We start from the raw sequence: 23805 nt of genomic DNA on the forward strand, positions 1-23805 counted from the left end.
CCCATTCTATCAACATTCAAACAGTCTATTGAAAAGAAAGGCTTTAAACACAGACCAGACCTGTCATTGTTGCTGTGTACTGATCACGATATGAGAGCACTTACAGTCTATATTCACACACACACACCTGTAACTTGAGCTCCACAGCAGCCGGTTCCACTGCTGCACTGCTCCCTTAGACTCGACAGTTCAGATTCCAGCATCTCCAGCCTGTTCAGGATATCTTTGATGTCTGGCAGCTGGTTGTTGCAGCCACATGCCTGCTTGGGGATATTGATACGGTGGGTGAAAACGATCTGGTTGTCACCATCCACTGTGTGTTCCATGTGTTCGGTGTTGCGCATATCGAACGAGGCACCCTTGTGTCTGAGCTCTGTTCCTCCAGGGGAGTCGAGATCCACAGAGCAGAGGGACGTGGAGGGTATGTTAATGTTGTACACATGGTTGAACACAACTGGCTGGTCTGGATGGGGAAGAGTGAGGTTCTCCAGGCTTTTCTTGGGCACTAGGGTTTCTCTACGGTGACGGATGATCTTCTTGACCAGTCCGGCATTGGAGAACTGGAGGAGAAGGGCTAAGGACATACAGCCTATGAGGGTGCCTCTCATCCCCATGATGACAACCGGGAACTGCACCTTCTGATGAACAGCAGCTGAATGGAGAATGGAGGTGATCAAATTTTGTTGGATTTATTCTAGAGACAGAGAAATAAAAACAGAAAAAACAATGAGAAAGATGGATTTTTGTTACAACGGAAACTAAAGTATCAGGTCAGGTCAGGTGTGGGAGCACGCACTGGTGCTGCACATCTCATGGATCTTCGTTTCAACCATCCAGACCAACACTTTCTCACACACGACTCGTCACATTTTGAAGCAAAACCCTTGTTGTGTAAGAACATGAATATGTGACGGTTTGAGTTAGTGACAGGGAAACACTAACCCTACCTGTAGCCCAAATGTAGATAAATGTTCCCTGCTATGTCCGGGAATGACACAGGAGCCAAAAACATAGTTATGTCCGCCAAGGACGTAATAAAATCATTGGTGTTTATTTATTTGTCTGTCTGTCTGTCTATTAGCAAGATTACATCAAAACTACTGCACAGATTTTGACTAAATTTTCACCACAGATACATATTACGTCATGGAAGACACAATTAAATTTTGGAGGTGATCCGCATCTGGATTCTGGATCAAGTTTCACTTTATATAGGCTTTGAATGATTACGTCAAAACTACTTCACGGATTCTCACCAAATTTTCACCACAGACACATATTAGGGCATGGAAGACTCCACTGAATTTTGGAGGTGATCTGGATCTGCATCCAGATTATGGATCAAGATTTCACTTTATATACGCTTTGAAGGATTACATCAAAACTATTTCATGGATTTTCACCAAATTTGCACTACAGATAGATATTATGGCATGGAAGACCCTACTGAATTTTGGAGGTGATCCAGATCTGGATTCTGGATCAAGATTTCACTTTATATAAACTTTGAAGGATTATGTCAAAACTACTTCATGGATTCTCACCAAATTTGCACTACAGATAAATATTGGGGCATGGAAGACTCCACTGAATTTTGGAGGTGATCTGGATCTGCATCCAGATTCTGGATCAAGATTTTTCTTTATATACACTTTGAAGGATTACATCAAAACGTATTCATGGATTCTCACCAAATTTGCACTACAAATAGATATAAGGGCATGGAAGACTCCACTGAATTTTGGAGGTGATCTGTATCTGGATCCAGATTCTGGATCAAGATTTCACTTTATATAGGGTTTGAAGGATCACATCAAAACTAACTCATGGATTCTCACCAAATTTGCACTACAGATAGATATTAGGGCATGGAAGACTCCACTGAATTTTGGAGGTGATCTGGATCCAAATCTGGATTCTGGATCAAGATTTCACTTTATATAGGCTTTGAAGGATTATTTCAAAACTACTTCACAGATTATCACCAAATTTGCAACACAGATAGATATTAGGGAATGGAAGACTCCACTGCATTTTGGAGGTGATCCGGATCCGGATTGGCGGATGTCAGAAATCTCTGATTGCTCTTGTTTTGTATGTTATCAGAGAGAAATGAGCAGGGGCGTAGCATCAAATTCTGGGCTGGGCCCTAGGTACTAGCCATATTGAAGACACCCCCCCCCCCCCCCCCGTTATGTTCTTTTTTATTAACGCAAACACCAAATTTCTAATACGTAGTCAACCAGGTCTAAATCATGTATACCTTAGATCACACCTGGGAGTCAGAACCCTTTTTAAAGTTGGGGGAGCAATATTGAGTTGGGGGGTCTGGGGGACCAAACTGCACCATTTTCTAGAAAAGTGGTGGAATTTGGTGCATTCCCGTCTGTGAAAATGCACAGGAATGCACCAAATTGCACCATTTTCTAGAAAAATGGTGCAATTTGGTCCCCCAGACCCCCCAACTCAATATAACTAGCTCTCAAGCTCACCTCTCTTTGAATTTGGTTACCAGCTGCTTTACCCCATTTAGTTTTCTTTCCCTGTCCTTTTTTCTCTTCTATTTTGAAATCCGGACTTTGTTTTTTAGGAAAGACATATTTTATTTCAGCCTAAACACTAGGGCTGCAACTAACGATTATTTTACTAATCAGTTCATCGGCCGATTATTTTTTCGATTAATCGTTTTGGGGTTTTTTACTTACATGTGAGTTTTGCCATTATTTCTTTAAGTGAGTTATTATTAAAAGGCCTTTATCACGCAACATCAATGTTTGACCTTGTAACAAAGTTATGTTATATTCTCGTCAAAAACATACCTGGAGTAGTGTTTTGTTTTATTTTGCACATACATACATCACCAACACACCACAAAGAGATTTCCATCAGGTTTCACCTGATTATCAGCATTTTTAGATGCCTACAGCAACTATCTCAACCACTGACAACATATTACAGCAAAAGTCCACAAAAGTATTTTAAAGGCCTGACTAAAGTGTAATATGTTATATTTAATAAGATATTTTCATGAAAAAAGACACAAATGTGCAGTTTACTGCATTTTATTTTTTTTCTTGTGTAAAAACACAGCTAAGATGTGGTTTGACCGAAACAAATTGTCATTAAACTTAAATAAAACAGGGATGAATTGGAGGTTTAAGAGTCACTAGGTGTTCACAGGAAACAGTTATTTATTTCTATATTTATTTATGTTCATTGTTAGTTGGTTTAATCTTTTCTGTTTTGTTTTATCAGGTTCTTTTTGTCTGTTTCTCTAAAACTGTATTGTGGCATTATAGTTATTATTACTATTATTGTTGTTGTTTCTATTATTATTATTGATATATAAATAAAATAAATGAATAAAATATTACAATTTGTAATACTTTTGACTCTTTTATGATAACAAACGCTGAACCATGAATTATTATACAGAAAAACAAACGTGATGACAGCTGCAACAACTTAATGCTAACTTTAACATTGAAAACGCCTAGACTTGCTAACGCGTTAGCATCGGTCCCTGTTTTAAGTTATAAATACATCTATCAACTGTTTCAGAAGACCATAAAACATAAAAGGTAAATATTACTCACAGACATATGCTCTTTGGGGTTTTAGTGGGGAAAACATTAAGATTAAGCGAAATAAAACACTGGATCAACAAGCACCAGATCGGAAGCACTGCTTCGATTGGTTCAAGGTTCAAAGCAAAGCCGTGCTGCAGAACGGTGATTTATATGGAAGAAACAAAACATTTGCGGTAAAACAAAGTTATTTATCAACTAACTGATGACTAAATTAGTTGACACTATTTAATAATCAATTAAATCGATTAGTTGTTTCAGTACTACTAAACACCTCCTCTTTCTGTGAGATCCCGTTTGGGATGTGTGTGTATGTGTCAGCGTGCCACCTGTGCGCCTGGACTAAACCACTGTACAACTGTGCATGGGTGGGAAGGGCCCTCAGAGATCTTTCAATATTATTGTTGTTATTATGTTTTGCAACAGTTAATTGTAATTATATTCTTTTACAACATGAATTGTATGGACATTAATAACATGCAACACAAAAATGTATTTAATGCCAGTTTCTTGAGCCCCCCCCCCCCCCCCCCCCCAATGCTCTGTGCCCTGGGTACATAGTACCCTTTACCCCTCCAGTCCGACGCCCCTGGAAATGAGGCTGGTGTATTTTAACGTGTTACCCCACATGTTAGGGGTACTGACCAAACATCATACTGTGATGTGTTGGTGTCCAAGGGCATGGAAGACTCCACTGAATTTTGGAGGTGGCACCGGTTGTCTCACTGGTTGTCTCACCGGTTGTCTCACCGGTGCCTCTCTATCTCTCAAAAGTAACCATCTATTGACAGCAGCCAGGTGAAAAGTGGGCGTGCCCTTGGCCTTTTCCGGCCGCTGGCGTCCTCAACCTGTGTGCTGGATCACGCCCAGAGAAAGATGCTGCATGTCCAAAATGTCACTTTCAGTGGTACCAACACAATAAAATATATCAAGCTGGAAATACCAGAGTTCAGTGAAGTGAAGGTTGTTTCATGGTCCTGATTAAATAACAGCATGCAGCACATATGAACGCACAGCCATCAACCTCACAGAAGTACAGTGGCTTTTCACTTACTCGTTTAACCTTAACATTTCAGAACGTTTCAGCAACTTTACCCAATACACACACCAGAGGCCCTGTGTGCACTAAAATATCACAGCTGTTCTCAAAAAACAATTAACCTTTGCCTGTTGACACCAACAAAATTCCATCCCAATTTTACCCTCTTTGTTCTCATTGGAGGCTACAGGCACTTACTTTGTGACACTAATGCACTGTTTTTGCAATTCCTCTGAAGACCAGGAGCATCAATTACTGCAGAGGAGGTGTGTGACCTTAGGAATCTGTTACTTTATGTCCGCGTTCAGAAAGGTTCCACAAACAGCCAGCAACACTTGCACTGGTGGTTCTTTGAAGTCCAAACCATAACCAGGGCTGACAGGTCAGTACCGCTGCATGGCCAAACCATCTGTAGGCTTCTTGTAAGCATAAAGGGCTGCAGACTGGGAGGTCAGCATTCTGCAATTGAAAGCCACAAGGTTTTGCTTTTCTTCAGTAACACGATTCTTATTCCTTTGAATAAAACACTTGTAAAAGTCAGCAGAAGTAAATGTGCTGAAGTTGCGTTGTGGAAGGCCACATTGAAATTAACTGGTGGTTTGATGTCAGCATTAAATTAAACCTACATTATGTTGGATAAAGGTTCAGTCAGGTCCATATGTATTAGGACAGTGAAGATGTTCATGAATTTTTTTCTGTATACCGCCGCAGTGGAGTTGTCATATAAAATTCATTCATTTATTTTCTGCTGCTTTTCCAGGTTTGGGTCACGGTGACAGTAGACCAAGCAGCTCATCCCACACTTCCCTAACCTTGGGGATCCCGAGGCGTTAACAACCCAGCTGGGAAATATGCATAAAACATAAAACAATCATTTTTAATATAAATCATCACTTTTACAACCTGTTTTCTTTCAGTGATGGATACTTGAACATGACCAAGTCAATTAATATGTTTTACTGTTAATTCATATAAGTCATTAAAAAAATACATACAGTGTGGTGCTGTGCAGTAAATCACCTTCCCCCTTCCCCTAACCCTAACCCCCCCGACCCCTCCGCATCACTTTTAATTTCGTGCACCCGTCACAGAATGTATTTGAATAAATTCGTGCTCCCGTTATGAAAATTTGGTTAATGTATAATGTTAATGTATATTTCATGATGCTGAATCACGATATGCCGTGAGATATGGTAGAATCTGTTTGGAGTGGACATTTCTCAAATACTGAGTAACAGTGCAAGAAGGAGACTAGTGAGGGAAGCTACCAAGGCACTCAGAAAATTCTGATGGAGTTATAAGCTTCTGTGGCTGTGATTGAAGAAACTGTACACAGCAGCTTTTGTTATAACATTTTATACAGGAATGGAACAGATAAAGATTTTCTCAAAAAAGAAGATGTGAAGTTTTATCTACAGTTTGCCAAAAGGACATGAGCCTAGATTTGATCTGTCTCTTGTGTTAAAATCCTTCTCAGTTCCACTCCACCTTGAAGCTGTGACTGGTGGTGTAAAAGACAAATGTTGCACAATGCAGTTTCTTCATTCACAACCACAGATATGAATCCTTCAGAGTTCTCATAGGTTTCTTGGTGGCTTCCCTCACTCATCTGCTTCTTTTGTGGTCCCTCCATTGAGAACTGCCTCCTCCAGACAGATTTACCACACAGTACCAGTTTGTATTTTTTAAATGATTGATGTAAATATTCATGTTACCATCTCCTGACTTGTCTGATGAAAATTGGCTGTAAAAATGATAATTTGCATTAAAAATAGTCCTGGTATTTAGTGTGTTAAATTAGTTGTGGGGTTGGAAAATGGAGGGATTGTGTGCACAAATGTCCATAATTTCTTTAATGTGAAATAAAGTTAAAAGTTGAGACTTTGAATACATATTGCAGAAATGATAGTCTAGTGGTTAAGCATTGGGCTTGAGACCAGAGGATCCTTGGTTCAAATTACAGCCTGACCGGAAAATCACTAAGGGCCCTTGAGCAAGGTCTTTAATCCCCTAGTGTGTAGTGAGCACCTTGTATGGCAGCATCCTGACATCGGGGTGAATGTGAGGCATTATTGTAAAGCGCTTTGAGCTTTTGATGCAGATGGAAAAGCGCTGTATAAATGCAGTCCATTTACCATTTATTGATTGTTTCATTTCAACTCCACTGTGGTGCTGTACAGAAGGAAAATGACAAAAATGATGTCACTGTCCAAATACCTGTGGACTTGACTGTATGGTGCTGTAGGTCCATATTTTACATGTGCTTGTCTAATAATCTGCAGTGATTCCAGGCAATGAGCTATGTGAGAAATGTGAATTCTGTGCATGTTTTCCTACCTTTTTGAAGCGTCTGGCTCAGACTGAGCACTTTTTAGCTATCTTGTCAGAAAACCAGTGTGTGCTTTGGCTTCTTCAAATGCTAATAGCAACTGTTAGCAGCCAACATGAAAATGTTTGGATAAGCAGACATGAAAAGGCAAGATTGTTGACTAGCGAAGCGTATTCCAGTCCCGCAGTGGAACACACCGTATGTAGGGATTTCATTTTCTCAGATTCTCCAGATCCTGATGGATGTAGAATGTAGCAGCAGAAACAAGGGGACTCGCGGATAGCTAGTTTCAAGTGCGCTGGAACGTCGATGTCAACAGTCGGCAGGTAATATTCCCGGATGACACGGTTGGCTCCGCAGCTCGGCTAACGTATGATTCAGCAAGCTGACAGAGGAGATCAGCTGGGTGGGATCCCATGGTTTTAACCACCTTCCCAAACCCTAATTAGACAGGAAAAGATGGGCACCTACATTAGCAAAAGTGCTAATGTAGTCTGATGATGAGAGCGCTGAGGATCTTGGCCCTCAGCGGTCCAAATGAGCCAATGCCTTTCACACAGACAAACACAGACACACCGACACGGTCCCACCGCTGTGACCAGGCATCACAAACTAGGGATTAAATTGACAAAATAGGCACAAAATTGCTTTGAGTTGCTTCTAAGGTTTTAGTTCTGGGCTGGTTGGCTTTCTTACTTTGAAGGCTGGCTGCAAGCCACATGGAGGCGACCCTGAGAGACCAACGCAGGCTTTGTGCAAAAATGTGTGGCTTTGGGAAAACTCAGCTTTCATCAAAAAAAGATAAAGAGAACAACATCTACTTTGATATAGCTGTTTCTTTTCTTGGTTGCCATCTACTACCTTTAATATGCGACAGGACAAACAAAAATGTGAGTACGTCGCTCGTAGGCACTGAGATGACCCCCTGCCGTTGGCCCTGGAACGATACTAATGCAGCTGGCACTGTGGCACAGACTTGATACGATCTGACTGCTGTTGCCTTATAATTCTCTCACTTGGTTTTGGTCTTAGTTCTCAAACAGGAACAAAGCTTCTTTCTGTCTTTTGTTGGAATGTGAGGTGAATTTTTCCAGGGAAACCTGCTGGCACGCACATTTGTCACAACACTGTTGCAAATGAGAGCTATACAAAGACTCCAAGTTTTATGTCTCACATAATAGAAAGTTGAAAATACTTTAAAGGTCTAACTGAGTCCCTTTTTTTATTAGTGATTAGTTCCATCACTGTCAAAACCTTCAATTAATTTGAAGGTGGTGAGTTTAAACACTGGCTGACTGCCATAAGGCCTTAAAACCTGTTTGATTTTTCTATTGCCAGAAAATACAAACCACATCAATCCAAGACCATTGCATTGGGAAATAATTCTGTTTTTAATTTGTTAGTTTGTATTTTTGTCATCTTCCTACCAAGATATTAAATGTGCTTAGCTATATAAGTACAGAATCATTAGCTTAAAACGCTAATATTGACTATTACATCGACCTTCAAAAATATAAAAGGTTCCAGATTTTACTGATAACTCATCCATTAATTGACCAAGAGCACCCTAAGACGTTTGGCAACTGTCCGCCGATTTACTACAGGACAGAATTCAGCTTTTGTCATCGGCAGGCCAGTGTGTGTGTTGGTCGCGCACTCCACAGAGCAATAACGTAGTTTGGTGGAGCTGATTGTGGACTCAGTGTTTAAGACATCATGTGACTTAATCTGTATAAACTCAACGTAACTCTAAAATTGCATCCCTTGCTACTAGTGCGTGGTCGAGACAAGTTCTACATATTCCTTCACATTTTTTTCATCACTCACCATCTTCAACTGCTTATCCTGGATCGGGTCGTGGGGGCAACAGCTCCAGTAGGGGAACCCAAGCTTCCCCTTCCCAGGCCATATTAACCACCTCTGACTGGAGGATATTGAGGTGTTCCCAGGCCAGTGTGGAGATATAATCCCTCCACCTAGTCCTGAGTTTTCCCTGGGGTCTGGAACACCTCCCTAGGGAGACACCCAGGAGGCATTCTTTCTAGATGCCCAAACCACCTCAGCTGGCTCCTTCAACATGAAGGAGCAGTGGCTCTATTCCAAGCACCTAATGAATGACTGAGCTTCTCACCCTATCTCTAAGGGAGACAATAGCCACCCTCCTAAGGAAGCCCATTTCAGCTGCTTGTACCCGCAATCTAGTTCTTTCGGTCATGACCCAACCCTCATGACCATAGGTGAGAGGAGGAACTAAGACTGACCAGTAGATCAAGAACTTTGCCTTTTGGCTCAGCTCCCTTTCGTCACAACAATACGGTAGAGCGAATGCAACACCGCCCCTGCTGCACCAATTCTCTGGCCAATCTCACGCTCCATTGTCCCCTCACTAGTGAACAAGACCCCGGGTTACTTGAACTCCTTGAACTTGAACGGAGCAGTTACAGCAGGGTGCTATCAAAGTTGATGTAAAAGATGTTGAAAATTTTTCCAGGACCATGAGGACTAATTACTCAATCAAAGTCAATGTAGGTCCTACGGAGTCTGGCGGACCTCTGCGCTGATCAGCGTTAATCAACTTTTCACTTTCCATCAGCAAGTGCTGGGCTAATTGTCAGAGTGTGAATGCATCATAAGAGACTGCAACGCTCGTACTGTACAGTATTAAACCTTACCGTGAGCCGGCAAACCCATTATTTATTTATTTGAATATTCTGAAATTCAAGGACTTAGTCGATTATATTACAATACAAACCATGTATAAAGCAAAAAACAAACTTCTACCTCAACATGCCCAAAATCTGTTTAAAATGAAGGACTCCAGTTATGAGAGGAACATTATTATTTGATACATTAAATACTCGAACTACTGTCACTGTGTTTCTGTAAAAGGTATAAACATCTCTCTTAAACATATTAAATTACACCCTACTCTAGTCAGCTTTAAAAGACTTTATACAACTAATATAATCTCTCGTTACAGTATGGACAATTAAGTTTATTGATTTGGTATTACTGCCTTTGGATTGTGCATTATTATTTATGTTGTTGTGATGAGAAAATTCAGTTCATTGATTAATCTCAAAGATCTGTGCTTTGTTCCTTTTGTATTTGTTATGCGTATGTATTAGGTATATATATATATATATATATATATATATAGTAAAAGGGGTGGATGTAAGATTTTGCTTCTGCCTACACCCTTTCAGCCACATGTGCTACTGTAAAATCTTTTCTTTTTGATATGGAGTTTTGCGTGCTGAATAAATCATTCATTCATTCATTCATTCAAGCTGAAATATGGCGTCTCCAAATTATGCCATCTTGGCAGTGCCTGACCCCATCTAACTCCTGGCCAAGCCATAAATGAATGAATGAATGGATTTATTCGGCACACACACAAATCCGAAAGAACAGAAACATACCAATAATATGAATGTTATATAAACAAGCCTGTGAGTCCGAAGGGTGTGGGCAAGAAGCAAAGCTTATCAACAGCCCACCCCTGCTATGTATGAGTCCAACAATATAACAGTCATAACAACATACACAAATTCACAACACACTACATAGCAACACAGACATACACTTCAATATTCAATTACATTTCAATTCATGTATAAGTATGTTATGTATAAAGTATATAAGTGGATATAGATATGGAGTACAGGAAGACCAGGGTGACCTGGGCTGGATGAATCAAGTCCTAACATACTCCCCATTTTACAGTTATCAAACAAGCTAAGGCTAACAGGCTACCTTTCATTCAGATGTTTGATGAACAGATATTTCTGTGGACTAGGTCATGGCTTTCATTGGGTGCAGGTATTAAAAACTGTGACCTGTGGCACCACTAGTTGAGCTAATTAGTGCTAACAGTACTAGCATACAAATGACATAATACTGTTTTTTTCTTTCTTTTCCCTTTTTTAATACTAAAATGCCACTCAGTGGAAATACTGAAGCACAGACTTCTTAGATAGTGCATTAGTAAAATTAACTGCACAGTAAGTCATAGTTGGAAAAACAAATCATGAGAAAGACCAATCATGGTCAAGACCTCAGCAGCTAGCAGCCACTGCTAGCGGATTCTTGGATACAAGATGCTAGCTCTCGTTCAAAGTGCCCACACCCCTATTTATTCACACCTTTATGGCTTAAAATGGCTTAAATCCATGAGTTATACAGAAATTCACTCCTGGTACAGTTGTAATGAATGAGGAACCTAGCTAAACAGACCAAAACTGTTTTTTTGTTTTTTTTTTTGTTTATTTTATTTTAAATTTTTTATTTTTTTGAGCGCACAGTCCAGTAGAAGAGAGCATAACAAGGTCCATACATCACTGATTTTCCATTAGTGGTAAAAACCTCTTGGCACGTCCACCTCATCCAAGAAGCAATATCACACTCATTTGCAGTACAGGGTTTTCTAGCACGTCCTTACACACTACTTCTTTTTTCCCTGGCATGTCGTGCAAGTCTAGAATCTTAACATCACTGTTTAAATTAGGAATGCATTTATTTCACACAAAGGAGGTCCAAGAGGATCAAGATAAGGGTAAACTCAGGACAGCTCAGTCAGTGCAAATCCCCTTAAACAAATCGAGACACACATCCCCACACTACATGCAAAGACCTTATTATCGGGCTTTTATTGCATACAATTGAACCTGTTTTCCATGTTGTAATTGAATGGAAATAAATAAAACTTTGAGGGATAATTACTTTGCCAGTGTTGTCCTTTGCTTTCCTTCCACATGTGATTTGCACACAGATGTTTGACTTCCAGGTGCTTTAGGAGATAATGTGCAAGGCTTTGAGTCGGGTGGAGTGGATTTGCAGGACATCAGTACACAGAAGTCAGGAATTTCTCTCAAACATCAAGCCGGACCCCATGGCTGTGGTAAACTAATCATAACTGTGGATCACTGTATCAGGTATTTCTCTCCATACAGCTGAACGCCACGATAAATCAGGACAGAAAACTGTGTGAGTTGCAGTGATTACCTGCATAGAAAGCCCACATTGTTAAAGCGTAAAAGAAAGGTTGTAACACTTATATTACTGTACGCTATAAGCAGTAGTAAAGCATTTATAAAGTGTAAGTGAATGCTTAAATAACTACTTGTAAAACATTTACATACAATTCTTTTTTATTAGCTACTCATTGGTAAGAACATAAATAGATGGCTTAATAATTATTAATAACAAATATGTATGTCTTTATAAAACATTTATAAATGATTTTGTAATTCTCTATAAACCATTTAAGAAAAAATTGATCATTATAGTTCATCATTTGCAAAGGTAAAATCAGACTAATCATTATTGGATAAAAATATTTTACAAAATCATGTTTTATTGTCTACATTTTTTCCTCACAAATTATTAAGCCTTTACTAAGCATCAATAAAACATTAGTTGATGCTCAATGTATCAGTTATAACATTTGAAAAGATTGCATTAACTACTTTTCTTATTCCTCAATACTTTATGTATCAATTGTTAATAATGTACAAAGGTCAAGTCTCTTTCCCCATCACTATAAGTATTAATAATTAGTAATATCTTTATGAAACATTTATAAATGATTTTTTTAATGATCAATGATTAACCCCTTAACGCCCATCGTCGCATATATGCTACAATCTCTGACTCAAATATGTAACTTACCAAATTGACCTGTATGCTCGTTGTCGCAAATTTGCAACATACCTGTGCCATACCTGTGCCGTAAACCTGTGCCAATTCAACATGTAGATCCACCTTAGATCTGCTGTGGCGACCCCGAGTGCAAACAAGGGAGCAGCCGAAGGGACTTACTTTACTACCATCATTATTATTATAACATTATAACATAAAGTCATTACCAGAATACCCAATATTACTATCGTTAAGGGGTTAATGATCAACTTTTCTTAAATGGATTTATAGAGAATTAAAAAATCATTTACAAATGTTTTATAAAGACATTACATATTTTGTTATTAATAATTATTAAGCCATCTATTTACTTTCTTACCAATGAGTAGCTAATAAAAAAGAATGCTTTGCAAATGTTTTACAAGTATTTAAACATTTACTTACACTATAACTGCCTTACTAATGATTTTATAGCGTACAGTTAATATAAAGTGTTTACCAAAAGGTCATAGTTGTCACAGTGCACAAAGAAATAAATAGAGCATGGTAAGTGTCAGTGCTTGCTGTGATTGGGCAATGGCCAGTGGTGTTTAATCCAACGATAAACAGAATAATGAAGCGATGTGTGTAAAAGCTGTCAATCTTCAACTACACTCAAGTCCCACCACTGAATGATAAGCAGGTCTGATAGAAAGCACACGCTTTCTATTCATTTTGAAGAATTTGTCAAGTTTGCCTTGTTTTGTAGGTTACTATGACAAAAAACAAAAAACAAAAAAACTTGGCCCGTGTTATGCCGTGCAGAATCCAAATCTGGGTTGTTCATGAAGGTTGGATGAAAGGTCACCTGTCTTTTACATGATATAGTGTATCATTATCAGTACTTCTAACTGAACCATAAGGGTGTAGGCCCTGATTTTCCACATGACAAAATTTCCTCACTCTGGAAACCCAGTTATTATAAAGTAACTTTATTTATGTGGAAACTCATAAAAGTGCAGCTTGTTTGGAAGTTTGTGCTGCATTTGATGGAAATTGGCAACTTGGAATTTTTGTCCAGCAGCTTGGAAAAATACATGCACAAAGTTGGAAAAACAAGTCAAAATATTCTAACTGGAACTACTGACAACTGACAGAGTAGACAAGTGTGAGTGTTGTCTGACCTGTCCAGCAGACATCCAGCAAAACTTTCTTGTGAGATTTGTCCATATTTTATCTGAAGTTCTACGTTTGCTAGTTGTTTTTCTATTTCAATTTTACACCACTTTTTGCCACTTTCAGTCACAACCAAAGGTCTACCACATTTCTTCAGCAACATTAGGCTGACACTGACCAAGTTTGATATCGATGCTGTTGTCATAGAAAGTGTGTCAGTGCTTGTGTCAAAATTCAGGAGCCACATCCTTCAAAGGCTGCATTCTATAAAGATCTGACCTTCCAAGACTGCGGAGGCTGATCCAACCCTTCTGAAACAACACGGTCTTGTCCACGGAGAATTTTGCGAGTGGAACATTAGCTTGTACTCGCCCTACCTCCTGTTGCCAAACAACCTCGACAAATGCTCACAACGAAGCTAGTGTAGTGGGTGTATCCTATAGTTTAGTCAATTTTCAATACTTATTTACACTTTACTTGTAAACAACACTTACTTATAACTGCACATATGTACGCGTATTTTAACTCGTGGAGGTGAAAATCCAAAATTGTTTCTCATATTGACTCCCCATATAAGACTGTGAATCTGCATTTGAATATTGAAGAATAAAATTATATTGGTGCCAAAAAAGAATGTTTTTTTTTGTCTTAAATAGTAAAAAAGGAAAGGACATGGCATCTGATGGACTCATGGTTACACTGGCACTGAATTTAACAGAAAAATATATTAATCGCAGTGAATGGAGCCTCTCGTTGCACTTTTTCCTCCAAGAGAACAGGTGATATTTTATTTTGATTGTGTGTCTCCATCACGGTCACAGGCACAGATGGTGAGTTGCTGAGGACAGCAGTTTGTCTGCGAGTTACAGTCATCAAACACAGAAATGAATTTCCAGGAAGAGGCGCAGCTTCAGTCGACTGCTTGATGTGCACAGTCAATGCCGTTGCACCCCCTCCCCCCAAAAAAAGGTTTTTCAAATTTTATCACATCGGGAAGACACTCGTCATTTTTCTCATTCTGTCTTTTACGAGCGTTTGTAGCACCCGCTGTTGTGCTGCAGCACATAAAATCTGACATGGAATAAAGAAGTGAGAGAAACGGGCCTCTAACAGAGACATGACGGAGAAAGTAGATGGAAAATACGTTGGATCGACGGATGGAACACCACATCAAGACTCCACTTAGGTTTTCAAGCTTTCCATCTTGACTGACGTGCACGTTACAATGTTAGATTCAGCAGTGCACAATTCAACATCGGAGCAACTCAAGGCCATCTGGAGATGGAATCAGAACCACCTGAGTCAATTTGGAATTGGAATGATGAAACATCAACCTACATACAACCTGCATCTGTTATGCTCTGTATGTAAGTTCCTTCAGCTGCTCCCTTGTTTGCACTCGGGGTCGCCACAGCAAATCCGAGGTGGTTCTGCATGTCAAACTGGAACAAGTTTTACGCCTGATGCCCTTCCTGACGCAACTCCACATTACATGGAGAAATATGGCAGGGGTGGGGTATGAACTGAGAACCTTTCCGCACTGAAACCAAGTGCACTAACACTTGGCCAACACGATGGATTGATCACATGTGCTGCCTGAGCCAATCTTGAACCTTCGTCGCGCATGCGTGATTTTTCACGCCTGTCGGTTGCGTCATTTGCTTGTAAGCAGCCTTTGTGTGAGGATGGGTGGAGTCTCTCGTCGTTTGTTCTTTGCAAGGAAATGGGCGGAACGACTGAAGCAGCGCGACTGCATCAAATTTGCCAGAAACTGGGCGACGGCCAGGTGGAAACCATTCAAATTATTCAGACGGTAACGATGCTATGGGCATCACACAGATTAAGGAGCGGTACAACCGGTTTAAGACGGCCGCACAACGGTGGATGAGCGAACCAGGCTCCGGGCGGCCATCAACATGCTGAAATGACCAGATCATTCCAAAGTGAATGCTGTGGTGATGTGGGACCGTCGTGTGACTATCCGAGAAATTGCGGAAGAGGTGGACATCAGCACTTTTTCGGCACATTCCAGTGTGACAGAAGATTTTGCCATGAAAAGAGTTGCAGCGAAATTCATCAGCACGAAGCTGATGGCGGAACAAAAGCGCCACCGTGTTGAAGTCTCACAGGACATGTTGTGACATGCTCACCTCTTCCACCATTTGGAAGATTCAGACGGCTTTCGGTGGCTTTTCAGTCGTGTGACTATCTGAGAAATTGTAGAAGAGCTGGTTTGAATCCCGTTCATACCTGTCTGTGTCAATGGGCAAGACACTTAATCTACACTGCCATCCAGCTATAAATTGGTATTGGCCTCAGCTGGGGAAGTAATCTGTGTTGAGTGGCATCCCATCCAGAGGGACTTGAAGATTCTCATCCACTTAATGCTATGAAATGTGGAGGTAAGCACTGGCACCAACCAGCCTCAGGGCCTTTATAGGACTTATTTCTTTTACCTGCTCTGGATGATCAAGGTCAACATTCAACAACTATAATTCAATTCAACTGTAACCGTACCATTATATCCAACATCATTTTTTTGCTCAGTTCTGTCAGTTATGGAATAAAAAAGTCTTCCAATCTCTGCTTGACACAAATTTGACTGAAGGTATCAACATTACATCAATAAAGCATATCTGTATTTTCCAAACCACACCTCTCGCTCTTCATGTTGACCTATATTGTAAAAACAACATAATACTAATTTCACTTGCTAAACAGATATGAAAAATGCTGCATTTTGATGGATGAAAAGAAAAGCGATTTCATCAAACGAAGGCGTCTCTCTCATTGGCTTGCCGCTGTGACCCCATTGGATCAGATGACACAGATAGCAGGGGAGCGGTGGGGGCTTGTGTGTTCGTGGCTGATAAGGCAAACGGGAGGCTGGATGTGAGATACCAGCAGAAACACTTATCCAGATACTCGGAGCAAGAGAGAGAGAGAGAGAGAGAGAGAGAGAGAGAGAGAGAGAGAGAGCGCTTTGCCAAGCCTGAGCCCTCTCGCACCGTCACAATGATTTGGAGCAGGAGCTGACACGTCTGACTGATACCGATCCAAAAAACCTATTTCCCCAACCAAAATCAATTTCCCAATTTGACACTCAGATACAGAGGAAAAGAATGTTCAGCAATCTCGCGCGCTGATGGGGCTCGTAGAAGACTAGACAAACCTCAGTTCACTTTGTTCTGCATTGAGATTGACCTGGCGATTGCACTGGGGACCATAAGAATTCTTCACGGCTCTTCCTCTCTGGAGCCGCTGTCCGTTGTCGCCGTTCTCATCAGTGCCAAATGGCGAGGTTGGATACTCATCGTTTGTGAGCTTTTTAACACAGTGGGTGCTGGTGGCCGACTGTTTTATTAGGCTGAGTGTCACGTGCAGGCTGCAGCCCCCAACGTGCAGCTTTTACAGGACATCTACCTGCTGGGTTTTTCCAGACATTTGTAATCTTGGATCCTTCCTATTCCACCTACTTCCCTTCCCAGTTTTCACATAACACTGCAATTACCATAAAAATCTGTATGGGGTGGATGGGGGGGGGGATCAGGTGTCAAGTTAAGGGAATCGTCTAAACTTACCATGTAACTCACTCCTTCCCTCTTGGATACCTGCAAGATGAGAGTGTAATCTCTTCATGATGTCAGAAGAGCTTTGGTTGTTTATTACCCTGTGCATTGGCGAAGCAGTGTGCAGGGTATTGTTTTCACTGGTGTATGTGTGTGTGTGTGTGTGTTTGTTTGTGTGTGTGCACAGGATAAATCATAAACAGCTTGACAGATTTCCTTCAAGCTTGCTGTGTACTTTACTCAAGGTGATTAGATTTTGACGTAGTTTGCACAAAGGTCAAGGTCAACGAAAACATGGTCTGAAAAAAAAAAACACCTTGTTTGGATATCTCAGCAACCAAGAAGCCTAGACAGATGTTCTAAAACATATTTTGATCAGCAAAATATTCATGATTGACTGGTATGAATGATTTCAAAATGAAATCACCCAGAAGTCATATGATGAAGTCATAGACAGTCAAAAAACACACGTGGTCATGGGAAATGTGGACATTTTGACACACTTGCTCTGTGTTCCAAGCAGAGGTGGGCGTAAGTTACTGTCAAGTCATTCTCAAGTCAGTGACCCCATTGGATCAGATGACACAGATAGCAGGGAAGCAGTGGGAGGTGATCGTCTAGTGGTTAAGGCACTGGGCTTGAGACCAGAAGATCCTCGGTTCAAATCCCCACCTGACTGGAAAATCACTAAGGGCCCTTGGGCAAGGTCTTTAATCCCCTATTGCTCCCAGTGTGTAGTGAGCGCCTTGTATGGCAGCACCCTGACATTGGGGTGAATGTGAGGCATAATTGTAAAGCGCTTTGAGCATCTGATGCAGATGGAAAAGCGCTATATAAATGCAGTCCATTTATCAATCAGTCAGCTTGCAAACAATTGGTGGTCATTATGACTTAAGACTTGACTTGGCACTTACTGAATCATGACTAGATTCTGACTTGATGGTGACTTACTCCCACCTCTGGTTCCAAGGGTTAAAAAGAAGTCAACAGGCTTTAGAGCCTTTTCCTGCCATGTTCCTACCTTGTGGAATTACCTGCCTATTGGGATTAGAAAGGCACTGACTCTTTTCTGACTCATCTTAACAACTATTTATTTTCTGTTACCTATCATTAGTTTTATGGTTTTTACCTTTTTTAAGATATTTTTGCTTATTTTACATTTTAATTGTTTTGTGGTTCTAATTTTGATTGTTCTGGAGCTATGTTCAGCACTTTGCTGATTTTTCTTAACTTCAACTGCTTTATAAAAAATTGTATTCTTCTTCTTCTTCTTATTATTATTATTATTATTATCATCATCATAATCATCATCAGCATGGTGTGTAGAGTGCGCATCAGCCCTCTGATGCCTTTCATTGGTTCTTTAGTCACAGTACTTGTGACACAACTTGTGTTTTCTAAGGTGATAATTACAGGAAATGAGCAAACGGCAACAGATTAGAGCTCAGCAATATGAAGTACAATTCATATCCCAATATTTTCAACTCTCTGGATGCAACTGGTATTAAACTTTGCTTGGGTTACCCATACAGATCCCGTATGGCCTCGCATAAAGACTTGGCACAAGTTACCGGATGCCCTCCCTGGCACAACTCCAGATGTACGAGGAGAATGGGCACCAAAATGGGGACCTTCATGTTGAGAGGAAACAAGGAGTCTTCCAGATTGAACTATTGTAATGTCCTGTTCTCTGGATTACCGCAGTCCAGCAGTAGAGGTCTCCAACTGGTTCAAAATGCTGCCGCTAGAGCCGTGAACAGAAGCAGGCAGTTTGACCACATTGTCCCAATCTTGGTCTTGCTTCATTGCCTTCCTGTCTTTGTGAGGCCTGACTGTAAGGTTTTACAAGCATGTTGCCCATAGGGATCCATGGGCTGTAGATTGGGTAGTGTTTATAAAATAGGTTGCTGACATTTTTCAAGGGTGGTAAAAAATTAAGCAATGAGTTGGAATGGCATGTCAGTCAAAAATGTTTTTAGAACCTTATACCTCAACAATTTTTAGAAGGGGAACTCAACCCTTTTAATACTTGCTAATTCTTTAATTTTTAATATTAATTTACTGTCTTGATGTATTTAAAAATTGTTTAGGTTGTTGTTATCATATACACACTATTATTATTATCATCATGATTATTATTTTACGTTATTATTACTTCTATTTTGTCATTTGATTTTTAAATGGACCACAATGGAAATAAGTGTTTCACTTTCTTGTGTCATCCATGTATTTCTAACATATTTACAATTATATGCACTTACATTGAACTTACTAAATAAAATCACACACTCACGCTTTTACTATAAAGATGATTTATTACACCCTGCTGGAAAGGCATGTGAGTTCAAAGTGTAATTAACGTTAGCTGATATTCATAGCTTCTCCAAAACTATTAGTCCCTTTTGGTGGTGTTCGTCCTTGACCCAAAATATCTAAGCAAGCCAAACAGCAAATGTCAGCTGTGCTTCTAATTTTAGACCCAAACAGGGTGGAGATCAAACACAATACATTTCACTCATGGTGTCAGGAACATGAGACTGAACTCACTCATGGTAACGGCAACATAACTTAACGAAAGTGACTAAACCAACTGAACTACAAAATAAAATAAAAAAAAACAGTAACACTAAGAATAGTGTTAAACTAACATAAAAGAAAGTCCCTTCGGCTGCTCCCTTGTTTGCACTCGGGGTTGCCACAGCAAATCCAAGGTGGATCTGCATGTTGAATTGGCACAGGTTTTACGCTGGATGCCCTTCCTGACGCAAGGCCACATTACATCGAGAAAGGTATCCAAGAGGGAAGGAGTGAGGAAATGTTCAAATGTGAAACACTTCCTGGATTGACAGACAGGTTTTATCAAGTTTTTCATATCAATACGATCGTATATCATATTGATATGAAAATTCAGTAAGTTATACAGTATCTTCTCTTATACATTCCAAATCTAAGGTGGAACTCTACTAAGGTACACCTAAATATCTTTTAAAAAGAGAGAGGGAGAGAGAGGAGAGAGAGAGAGAGATGAGAAGAGAGGAGAGAGAGAGGGAGAGAGTAGAGTCACTTAGGTGCCTGGTCTTGAGAACCAGGCATGGCAGGTTGAAAAGCTTTTTTATCCCATGGGAACTCTCCTTACCCACATAAGTGGCTTAAGAATATGGACAGCATGTATATAAGTGACATTTACCATGACAATACATTACATGACAAATATGACAATATTGAGATATGATCATTTGGCCATACTGTACAGCCCTACTAACTAGCTGAAAACTCTGAATATTAATTTACATCTACATTAAAAAAAATGCTTAAAGTGGAAGGGGGTTAAGAGGGATGTAATTGGGAGGTCAGCTGAAAAGCAAAAAAGAAAGATGCTTAAAAGGTGGGGAGATGGGGCAGAGCCCCCCCCCCCCCCGAAGCTGAAAAGTGTTCACCATGCTAATGCTCCCCTGAAGCATTTACTCAAATAAAGTCTGAAGGACCTAAAGGACATGGTAAGATGGTGGTAAGGCTCCAGCCCCCCACAACCCTTAATTGGACTAAGCGGTTGAAGATGAGTGGATGTGTTTGTATATAACAAAAACCTAAATCATTTTGAAATACATTAAGACAGTAAATTAACATTAAAAAATTATGTAATTAACAGGAAATAAAAGGGCTGAGTTCTTCTTCTAACAACTGTTGAGGTCTAAGGCCTAAGGATCTAAAAACATTCTGGACTCACATGCCATACCAATTCATTATAGGAACTTTGCATAATTTATTACCACCCTTGAAAATGTCAGCTACCTATTTCATAAACACTGCCCAATCTAGAGCCAGTGGATCCCCACAGGGCAACACGCTAGTAATAACTAATCCTACTTTTCTCCCAAGCTCATCAGACCCTGGATTTCAACAATGGTTTAATAAGAATATTAAATCTCAATGATATTTTCTTAGATGAAAGCTCAAAGCATTTTGAACAAATTACTAATAGTTGCAAATTGATCAAACAAGATTTCTTTTGTGTTTGCAAATAAGACATTATATTAGTCATAGCAAACCCTTATTGATCACACTAAAATATGTGCTGTTGAGGAAAAGGTGCTTCAACAACAACTGAAAGTGTGAGTTCATTTTACCAGGTACTTAATGGTTTATCTATTACTGATACACAGGTGGTCAGAGGTATGTGGGAGAAAGAGCTGTCTGTGACCATAGATGAAGAAACATGAGATACCATTTGGTCTTTCGCAAAAAATATTTCAATTTGTACTTGGACAAGAGCAATACAATTTAAAGTTTTACACAGATGACATATATCTCTTCATCACAGACACTTCTTCAACAACTCTCTTTCCCCCTTTGTGTCTCAAGTGTAAAACTTGGGGGAAAGAGCAGTTTACAGTGAGCCCAAAACAGAGCATACACAGTGCAAACTTGCCATCTGCTGGCACGTCATTGTAACAACTTTCCTTTTTAGCCACATCACACAGAGGGTGGACTGGGGGTCTCCCTTACAGATAGGATGAGAAGCTCTGTCATTCGTGAGGACCTTGAAGTAGAGCCGCTGCTCCGTCACACTGAAAGGAGGTGGTTCAGGCATCTGGTAAGGATGCCTCTTGGGCGCCTCCTTATGTAAGTGTTCCAAGCACATCCAGCTGGGAGGAGACCCCGGGGAAGACATCAGTCAGAAGGTGGTAAATCTGGCCCAGGAAAGGGAAGCTTGTGGTCCCCTACTGGAGGTATTGCTCCTGTGACCCGACTGAAGATTAGTGAGAGTGGATGATAATGTTCTGAATTCATTTTTGACCCAGACCTTAGACCTTTCTGTGAACCTAAATATGGCATTTACAGATCTTAACTTTGCAGCTGGAAAACCCAACAAATATTGGCAAAAACAGCACAAATTTCATCCATCTGCCAAATACAAAATTTCTCTGCCCATCATAATCAAAACCAGTCCAGTTGGGTGGGCTTCCACCAACACTGACTGGACTGTGGGAAAAGAAACCCACAAACTGTCATCAGAAGGTCTCCACATTGTGATGTTTGTGACAAATCTTCATGATGTGGGAACAGAAAGTACCCTGTAGCATCTCTACAGCAATGCAAAGGGTATTCAACTGTTTGGGAAGTCATGACTTTTTAAATTTCTTTCAAGCTACAGGTTTTCGAAGCAGCTTTTCCTTAGGGTGTAATTACCTGTAACAACAGTTCGTTATGTTTTAATAAGTTTAGAATCAGACCTGGAGTGGGTCCCGTCATGGAGACCACCACATTCTGCCGCCATGTTGATACAGTCGCCCAAAGGGAACATACTTAATCTGACTTTTACATTTTGCATTATGTCTGGACTGAAAAAAAGAGGGATCAGTGATTGGAAACACTGTCTACTGGTTGCTGTCAATGAAATGTCTGTCAAATGTACCTAGAGCCCATTATGATGCCTTCAAATGTCTTGTTTTGTCTATAGCCCAAAGATATTGAGTTTACAACCAGACAGGTGTAAAGCAGCTGTAAAAATAAACCAGAAAATATTGACATTAAAGAAGCTGAAATCAAACAATTGGGATTTTTTTAATTACTCAAAACAATTAACCAGTTATCAAAACAGACGGTGATTAATTTAATCGTCAATTAATAATCAATTAAATGATTGATCAATTAATCGTTACAGCTCTAAACAACACGTTTGAGAACCATAACCTCTGGGAAATGAGGGATCATACATATTGCTCATCACAAGAGAAGGCAAGGGAACATGAATCCCCATCCAATCTGCAACCTCACCACTAGATGACACTAAATCCTACAAACTGTAGCTTTATGATTATGGTGTAGCTTGTGACATCCACAGCACAACTTTCACATGTACAGTATGTAAAGTCCACAAAGCCCACATCATAAAACAATTTTTAAAAATGTCCTCTGCGGCTGTCTTGTAATCAGACTGAACTGTAACACCAAAGTGAAATTGGAATCCACCTCTTGCATCCTTGTGTGCATAGATACTGCAAGAAGGTAAAGTTCAGAGGATGCAGAGTAAATGTTTGTGTGCATGGCCGTTCAACAGGAGCACGTTTCTGCACTTTACACTTTATTGGTTGCTTCCACTCAGACAGGATGAAGGGATTTTCCCCTCCACTATAAATGGAAGTAAGGGTGTTGGCTGTGGTACCAGGACATCTGTTTGTCCTTGTCTGTGATAAAAGCCTGAAGCATGTCCCCTGTCCAAATTGGGAGTGCCTTCCATTCAGACACTTCTATGAGCTTAATGACCCCCAGTCCCTCAGGTCGCTCTTCATTGGCTGCCTGGCTATACCATTTTCTCCAATTTAAATCATCTGCCGCTCTCAACAGGGCCCCGTCTTGTCCCAACAACATTATGGCTCACGCATTCCAATGTGCAAGGTCACCAGTGGAGGCAAAGTGTAAGAATGAAAGTGGTGAGCACATGTGTTCTTCTATTGGCTGCTTCCAATGTAGAAGGGTAATACA

The 23805-nt window shown here is 40.2% G+C and overlaps 1 protein-coding gene across 2 annotated transcripts in view; it reads right to left on the bottom strand.

Annotated features, from left to right (window-relative positions):
• Positions 1–23805, bottom strand: part of tnc (tenascin C) — a 131460-nt gene that overhangs the window by 100371 nt on the left and 7284 nt on the right. The window contains exons 1-2 of one of the 2 annotated variants that reach the window (XM_034171004.1): positions 684–707; positions 128–647 (exon numbers count right to left, since the gene is read on the bottom strand). In XM_034171004.1, the coding sequence (XP_034026895.1) occupies positions 128–614 (487 nt within the window). In that variant the 5' untranslated portion in view covers positions 615–647; positions 684–707. Of the gene's footprint in view, positions 1–127; positions 708–23805 lie in introns of those variants that run through there. The other variant, XM_034171005.1, reaches the window with a different exon arrangement.

This window comes from Thalassophryne amazonica, chromosome 5, assembly GCF_902500255.1.
Source record: "Thalassophryne amazonica chromosome 5, fThaAma1.1, whole genome shotgun sequence".
Taxonomy (NCBI): Eukaryota; Metazoa; Chordata; class Actinopteri; order Batrachoidiformes; family Batrachoididae; genus Thalassophryne; species Thalassophryne amazonica.